This window comes from Dysidea avara, chromosome 15, assembly GCF_963678975.1.
Source record: "Dysidea avara chromosome 15, odDysAvar1.4, whole genome shotgun sequence".
NCBI classification, from domain to species: domain Eukaryota; kingdom Metazoa; phylum Porifera; class Demospongiae; order Dictyoceratida; family Dysideidae; genus Dysidea; species Dysidea avara.
The window spans coordinates 9,358,322-9,366,828 of record NC_089286.1 but is presented as its reverse complement, the minus strand read 5'-3'; the positions used below and the strand labels follow the sequence as shown (position 1 = coordinate 9,366,828).

The window sequence follows — 8,507 nt, the reverse complement described above, 5'->3', positions numbered from 1 at the left end:
TTTCGTACTTTCATGTCTGCTAGTAATTGCCTATTACTTTATCCATGGCAGTCTATTAGCTATGTGAATTGTTCACTTTGTGTGGAACATGATCAATAACTGCTTTGTCAACTCACATACATACATTTAGTATGGACGACTCAGGCGCGCAAACATGTTTACAAGACGAAAACATGCCTTTTCCTGTACAAAACCATTGGGAGTGAACACATGTTCACTTCTTTGATATTACTATATTTGACGGGGGGCTCAGGTGAACGCGTACTAACTATATACTGCATAACCTTTTGCTGTTTTTGGAATTACTTGTCATAGCCTATTTAAGTCTATTTGGTAGATCTCACGTGACTGTCGGTTCAATAGCCCTTTCGGTTCAGTAACCACTGCATTTATCAACAGCGCCGGAATTCAGTTGTTCGCGAGGTTTATTTTATTTAACTGTGTCAACTTCGCAAGCGAAGACTTTACGTTGCACATTGTATAGCAGCCCCTCCCACTTAAACATTTGGTGTAAATTGGGTCAGTGATCCGGTTCAAGGGTGCTACTATAATGGCCAGTATAAATGATGCGATTTCTACTACCAATCAAATTCTTGAGCTGAAGGACGTAACATTAACCCTTTCGGAAGTGTCAACCATCGGAAATGATTTGGGACGAGGTGCCTATGGCAAAGTGTACAGTATCCAATATCGCGAAAAAAATTACGCCGCCAAAGAGATTCACAGTCTCTTAATCGAAGGAGTTAGCCAGGAGGACAGAGAGACAATCAAAAATAATTTCGTTAAGGAATGCCTCCGTTGTAGCGCCATCCATCACCCCAACATTGTGGAATTTGTGGGCGTGTACTACTCGAACCAGTCTGATATACCAATTATGGTAATGGAATTAATGGAGACCAGCCTAGCCTCCTTCGTGAAGAATAACAAGTCGAATATCGCTACCAAGACAAAGATATCCATTTTGTTTGATGTATCGTGTGGGTTAACCTTTCTTCATACTCGTAACCCCCCCGTAATCCATCGTGACTTGTCTCCCAATAACGTGATGTTGACGAGCAAGCTAGTAGCTAAGATAGGCGATCTGGGAGTGGCTAAGGTGATAAGAGCTGACAGAACCCAAACTAAGAGTAGGCTGACCACAGCTCCAGGGACTGCTGATTTTATGCCTCCAGAAACATTGGTAGCTGACTGCCCTGAATATAGTTTTCCAGTGGATGTGTTCTCCTTTGCTGGAATAGTACTCCATGTGTTCAGTGAAGAATGGCCTAGCCCAGGTAGGTATTGTATTAACAAAGAGCTCTTTATGCCTCACTAGATTCTATCACACAGATAGCCAAGTAGTTCAAAAAGCATTTTATTTTCAGGACCCACAAAGGTACGAGACCCAGACACTGGGAAGTATGTTGCCCCTACTGAAGCAGGACGACGTCAACAATATTTAGATAAGATGACTGGTGGTGATGTTACAACACTAAGGCTACTGGCGGAGAGGTGTTTGGATGATGACCCAAATGAGAGGCCCCCAATGCAAGGGGTCAAGGAGAAAATTGTACCATTGATGGTAAGTGTTGGCATAAATTAGCAGTACAGTCACATGAGTTCATTAGCAATATAGAACATTAATGTTATATGGATATATAGCAAAGCACAACTGTTTTCTCTATTGTAATTGTAACAAGTGGTCTTGGGGAATGCTTTACTCGACAGGATGGCAAATTAAAACACAGCTATAAATTATTGTTATTATTATTAACACTATACAGTGGCCAGCACTGAAGGTCTGACAGCAACATGAGCCTTAGGATTTCCTAACCTAATTACAAGGACTTAGACTTCAATGACTTATAGCTAATAAGGTGTAACAGAAAAGGGGCCGAAGTAAGGCAAAAAAATCCCGGATTCGAACTGCAGGTTGGCCAATGTCTAGTTAGGGCCACACTCCGTCTTCCTCTAGGAGGGATGGATTTTCTTCCTTAAACCTAAAGTATTTATTATTATTATTATTATTAACACTTTACGCCATGGACACATAAAGAATTGCACATATGCATTCTGTGTTCACTCCATTCCATGAGCCCATGCATGTACCATATTTACATAACTGGCCACTTTCTTCTATTTAGAGTGGGTCTGCAGATATATATTTTAGCTTAATGTCCTCATCATGTGTACGCACTAGTCCCTGGAGTAGTAATACTATATATAATGGGGAGCTATGCATAGTCCATGGGAATGTGTTGCTGACAAACTGATTGGTGTTGGATTATAAAGTTATTCCATTATTTTTGTAGTGCATGAAATGATCACTCCAAAGGCTATACCAAGTATACCCACACTTGATTACACAATCATGCAGGGATTTGCCTTGAGCAACTATGCTCATTGTTAACTCTCTTAATTTTAGTTATGTGTGTTCCATTGCAGTTGTTGAGATAGGTTGGTTCATGCAAGTCTGCAGGTATTCTGTAAGAGTGGCATTTTTGCCTTTCTCCCATACATAATGCATTATAGCCAATCACATATGTACCATTGTACACTTTTGTATATGACTAGTACGTCTATATAATTATGCTGGAATAATTATGGGAATAATAGGTAGTGGAAAATATTCTGGAATAATTGGATGAGTTGTAGGAATAATTAGTGCAGAATTATAAATTTTTCTTGTATATTGCAATGCAAAAATCTTTTGAATACAATACTGAGACAGTGCAAGCATAAAAACTGTTGAAAAGATCGAGATACTCTAATAGAGCAGTCTCTTACTCTAACAACTTCCAGTCCATAATTCTAATATAGCAGTCACTTATGTAAAACTCTAACTAATATGCTTGTTTTTGGACAAATTTTAGGAATAATAAATCAATTTAAAAAGAATTGCCAGAAAGAATGATTGGAAGATTTAAAAGCATAATAGACTCCTGCCTATAGCTATATGACTTTATCTTCCCATATCATTTTCCATGTTGATCATTATGTAGACTGGTTAAATATTAGAATTACAATTAATGATTATAATGCTATAATGACCATACCTTTCTTCTTTTTGACATTTTTGCCAGAAATCCCAAACCTTCACTGTCCCTAAGATACAGTACTATTAATGAGCCATGGCTACTTGGTGTATTGTGCTTACATATGTCTAGGCTTGAGCCAATTATGCTTTGAAAATTGCCTATTATGCTTTTGAGCAGTGCTAAAAAATCCAGCCTATTATGCTCTCAAAATCAAGATTATGCTCGAGAGCTGACTGTTTTATTAGAGTACATCTGCATTTCTTGACTGCTGTATTAGAGTAAGTGACTGCTCTATTAGAGTATCTCGATTTTATTTCCATAAAGTGCAAATAATCAGTCAATTAGTAGTAAAAATAATAACACTGCAAGGTTTATGCAGTAATAAAGTGCATTGTGTTCATGTTGTGCAGTATTTTTGGTACGCGCATTTTAATTAAAATTCTTTAAAATCGTCCAATTATGCTGGCATAATGCTTGATGCTTTTGCTAGCCTATTATGCTCAAAATTATGCCGGCATAATTGGCGTAAGCCTACATATATGTCCACCCCTCATTCTCAATAATCAGAAATTTACTGTTGAGTAACCCTCCTCACCTTTAGATTGGGGTTTATTAGCAGTAAATTTCCTCGACTTTGGATTTAGGGTGTATATTAGTGGAATACACACCCAAATCCCCTAATCTATATCCCAATATATTCACCAACTGCATCTATTTTGGCTACTTTAACAATTACAAAAATGTGGCTATGACACTTGAATATGTAGTATATACACTTGCAGCACATAGGCTGTGACACTTTCATGACTGTAACACTTGCTGTAACCCTACTGTCATGTGCAGTGTTCTACCATGTGCTGCAAAATATCACAGTGAGTTTGCGGAAAGAGTAAGTCCAGTGTGTTGTAAGTGACTTATTCAGTACATATGCCCTAACACTAGCACACTGGCTGTTTTATTTACACACGCTCTCTCTCTCTGTCTCTCTCAGGTTTAACCTAAAGAGCATGCACTTTTGCAATAAAAACTGCTAAAGGAATCCAAGGAACCCATACTTTGCTAACTACTTATATAATGTGCATATTATAGTCCATTATTTAATATTTAGACACCAAGACCAAGGGAACTAAGCGATTTAGTAACCCCAATGGCCCGAGGCTGTAGTGTCCCAAGTGCAGCGAGAGTGCTACTAAGGGCCTGAGGGGTTACTAAATCACTTAATTCCCATTGGTCGCGGTGTCTAACTTATTTAAACTGTGGTTTAAAGTATGTACCTTTATAGCCAGAGCATGAGTGTGGGGTGAAAGAGCAATGCAGAACGGCAGAACAGTTCTTCCTGAAATCCTTATAATGCCCACAAAAATAATTATTCGACCGGTAATCAGAGTAACGATTAGAGCTACAGTAGATATGCTGCTTAGTCTACTATTTGTTCAGCAGAACATGGAGAAGAATAGTATTACAGTACTTTCAAGCACTGCAGTGTGTCTTTCATGTAATAATTATTTATCATGTACAAAATTGCTTGAGGATGGGTGATTAAGTGAACATGTGTAGGTGACCAAGTGAGCATGTCAGGTGACTAAGTGATTTAGTAAACCTGTAAATGAGTTGAACCATTATAGCCTAATTGTTCAGTAAACTTTACCTGAGACTACTTACTGCACATGTATATAGTAAAGTAAGTATAGTTCATCACTGAATATAGCTATATTCTTGGAATAAGTTTCTTATCATCAAGCAGTGCCTAATACTGTGCATTGCCTAGAAATAAATAATTTTCATATTTGATCGTGATATTATTGGCATTTCTGGCATTTACTCCCAACATTTTAGGTGTGTTTCTTATAACAAAAGAACTGAGCAAAGGCATCCAGGTTGTAAAAGGCATACTTAATTTTTAAAATGCCTGATCTTTACTTGTGACAAATTAAAAGTGTGCATAGTAGTTCCAGTTACAAATTCCCACAAATCTAGTGCCTTCAGCACTTGAACTACACTCTAAGCTAGTCATTCACTAATGAACTGCAAGATATTTACAAACTTTTCCCATGCATGCAGGCTTGTGAGGTGACAAAAATGCTGAACTAGCTCAACAACTGACTTGAGTCTCATTATTTACTTCAAATAACGCAATTAATGGAATGTTGTATCTAGAAGTCTATAGCAATTTTAAATAGCATTTAATAATAACTTTTTGCAGTATATAGCTAACATGTATAATGATCATGTAATTGTTTATTATAACAAAGTCCAATAGCCATAATGCAATAATTATTGTCCTCTAGTTTAACAGCTTTTCAGAGGCAACAAATGATGGTTGCAGAACACTATATACTATGAGTACATTGCAAAAGTGTTTTGTAGATCACTTAAGGTGAAGTGTTGATGCTTCTTTGTGGTGAAAAGTCACTTTTGAATGACACAATAGTGGTGTTTATAGATGATTTTCCTTACTGTAATGCGTTTTGCATAACAGTGGTCCAATGTTACTATCTCCCATGTCATAACTTACATATAAGTCACAAAAGGGGGCACGCTTACCAGCATGTAAAAAGCATGCTGGGGGTCTGGGGACATCCCCCCCTCCCCCCCCCCCACACACACACACAAGGAAAAGTTAGGAAAATATATGTTAAAATACTGCAATTTGGAAACATTTCCATATACAAATGCCTATAAATATAATATACTGCCCTTTAGATTAAGAATATAACTCTGCAGCATTTGTTAATGAAAAGGTTTTGGTAGCTAGGTTCAGGCAACCAGCACCCTTTCACAATTGCACAACAACATGTACATGTTAGAATAATAATGTAATTGAAAGTGAAATTTGAATGATATGAGATTAAATCTGAGAGCATTTTCAGTGGCATTGTGTATACCATACACAATGACTGTACAAGTAGATAAATCAGTTATTAATGAGGACCTTTTAAATAGACCAATGCACTTCATTGTATGTATGTATGTATAGACACATACTATTATGTATCTGCTGAATGTTCTATAATTAGGTGACAGCTCTATTCAATTTGTGCACCTCCAGTGCTGATCCAAGTGATCCGGGCCCTTGTTGGATAATCTTTAGCACAAATCCAGTGATAATGCCTTGAAAAAATAGTTGTAAGATGGGTTTAATGAATATTTGTACTATTAGTGATCATTATAAATATGCTAAGACAAAAGTTCATTATAACCTTCAGCAAATTGATCAAGTAAAGTCTAAAAGTGAAGGTAGGGGGGCTTCATCCCCCATAGTCCCTCCCCTAGATCTTCCCCTATAAGTATATAAAATATAGGGTTTCATTACTTGTAAATAGTAAAATTTGTTGTTGATATTATTTGAAGCATTTAATATATGTGACCCAGTCTGAGAAAACCGGTCTTATCGCCCATGTCAGCAGATTCGATTTTTCACACAGGACACAAAGCTACATGAATAAACTATCTAATTCCACATTCAAAATCAGCTAGACTTGAGTGGTCTGGTTTTGCTGGCTGCTTTTCCCAAGCCTAGTGGCGATCCGTACGTGTGGTGTGGGACCTTAATGGAGCACTGGTCAGTCTGGGAATGACTGTATGTGGTTGTACAGCTCTGTGGTGTTGAATAAGTGCCTCTGCTGTGAATTTCCTTTCATTTTAGCCAGTTTTGAGACCTCAATGGCTCAAAACTTGGCCTAATTCATCCCTTGGCCTTCCTTTTCAATTTTTGAACACCATCTTGCCCGCCTTCCAGGGCCCCCGCCTACCACCCAATTTGCAGCTCGCCTCATACAGTCAAGCTCGGTTTAAAAACTATCTAAAATGGCGGGAAACTTAGTTGTTGGCTACTTGCACAGTGGATGCTCTGGAAGGTAAGGAATTGGTGTAAAACATGTGAAAATTTGGTACACATAGCTTCAACCATTGGCGAGCTACAACACACTAAATACTTAAAACCGGCATTTCTCGATACTTTTAAATAGGCGATAAGCCCGGTTTTGTCAGACTGGGTCACGTATTATATCTATCATCTATGATGGGAAATACAGCTACATACGTATATACATATATATCTAAACAACATCAGACGTAAACCACCACATTGACTACTAATTATAACTGTTGAGAGGGTTTAGATTATTGAGGAAGATCACATGATTTATACTAGTACACAGTTTCCTCCCTTAGGAATCACCTCCTTTGGTGGAGGCTTTGCAGACTAAACAATATCACCTAAAGTGGGAAAAGTGTGCTGATCTCCCAAAGAGATTGTATGAAGCCTCTGTTGCAGTGGATGGTGACAATGTCTATGTCACTGCTGGTACTGCTTCTAAGGATGAGACATATAACAATGTCTACTGTTATGATGTCACTACTGATCAATGGGATACCCTCCCTCCATCTGGTCACCGTTGTGGAGTACTGTGTATGATGGATAGCAACTTATCTGTAATTGGTGGTCAGGATCCAGCTGCAGAAAAGGCAGGACTTGACAAAATATCCACCTACAACAGAAACACTGACAATTGGGCCAACTGCTACCCTGATATGAGACAAAAGAGGTTCAGGCCAGGTGTGGTCACCCATGGTGGTCATGTGATTGTAATGGGGGGAGCATGTAATCCAGACAGATTTCTTGATAGCATTGAAATAATGAACTGGCGACAGAGATCACCATGGAGAGAAGTGTCTACTAAACTCCCTGTCCCGATGTGGGCAATTAAACCAACAATTGCAGGAGAACACCTACTCTTAGTAGGACATGCTGTTGCTAATGGAGATCGTTACAACACATCATACCAATTATCAGTAGCAACTCTCACTTCATCATCATTATCAGATCAACTAGCCAATCAGTGGGAGGAGCTATTACCAGCTCAACATTGGGACACTACTACTGTATCATACTCCAACCCTCCTCTGATCATCGGTGGTCGTAATGATAAAGGTGTTCCCACATCAAATATCAGTCTATATGACACTTCAAAGACGTCATGGATACAAGTTGACTCTCTTACTACTGCTAGAGACTGTGTTGGAGTAGCAACCATCAACAGTAACACTATAATTGTTATTGGAGGGACCAGCGGTGGAGTGAACATTAAAGGAGCTATGACTTCTTCTCTTCCTACAGCAGAGATAGGGCGCATTGTGCGGAATCAGTAGTGACATTGTACTGATAAGTATTGATATTGCTGCATTATATAATGAGCTGATTATAAAGAAGTGTACACATGGACTTTTGCATATGTTACATGCATCTTTACACATTCTGCAAAGCATTATACATCATTTAACTACTACGTTAGTGATAATTTATTAGTAACAATGAAAAATTTTGTGCTTTTAAAATGGTCACTTGGTGACTTTGATACTGCATGTTAAAATCAATGTTTAACTGATCATCTAATTGAAGGAACACTTATCAATGTGCACCAGAGATTGCTATGCTCATAATGTTGATTCCTGTGAATTTCTCATTAGGTAACATGAGCAGTAAATGAT

At 38.1% G+C, this 8,507-nt stretch overlaps 1 protein-coding gene across 1 annotated transcript; it reads left to right on the top strand.

Annotated features, from left to right (window-relative positions):
• Nucleotides 1-513: 513 nt before the first annotated feature.
• Nucleotides 514-8,287, top strand: LOC136245614 (uncharacterized). Its single transcript, XM_066037109.1, has 3 exons — nucleotides 514-1,274; nucleotides 1,365-1,561; nucleotides 7,191-8,287. The coding sequence occupies exons 1-3, from the start codon at nucleotides 551-553 to the stop codon at nucleotides 8,166-8,168; spliced, it is 1,899 nt and encodes a 632-aa protein (XP_065893181.1). The 5' UTR covers nucleotides 514-550; the 3' UTR covers nucleotides 8,169-8,287.
• Nucleotides 8,288-8,507: the final 220 nt, after the last annotated feature.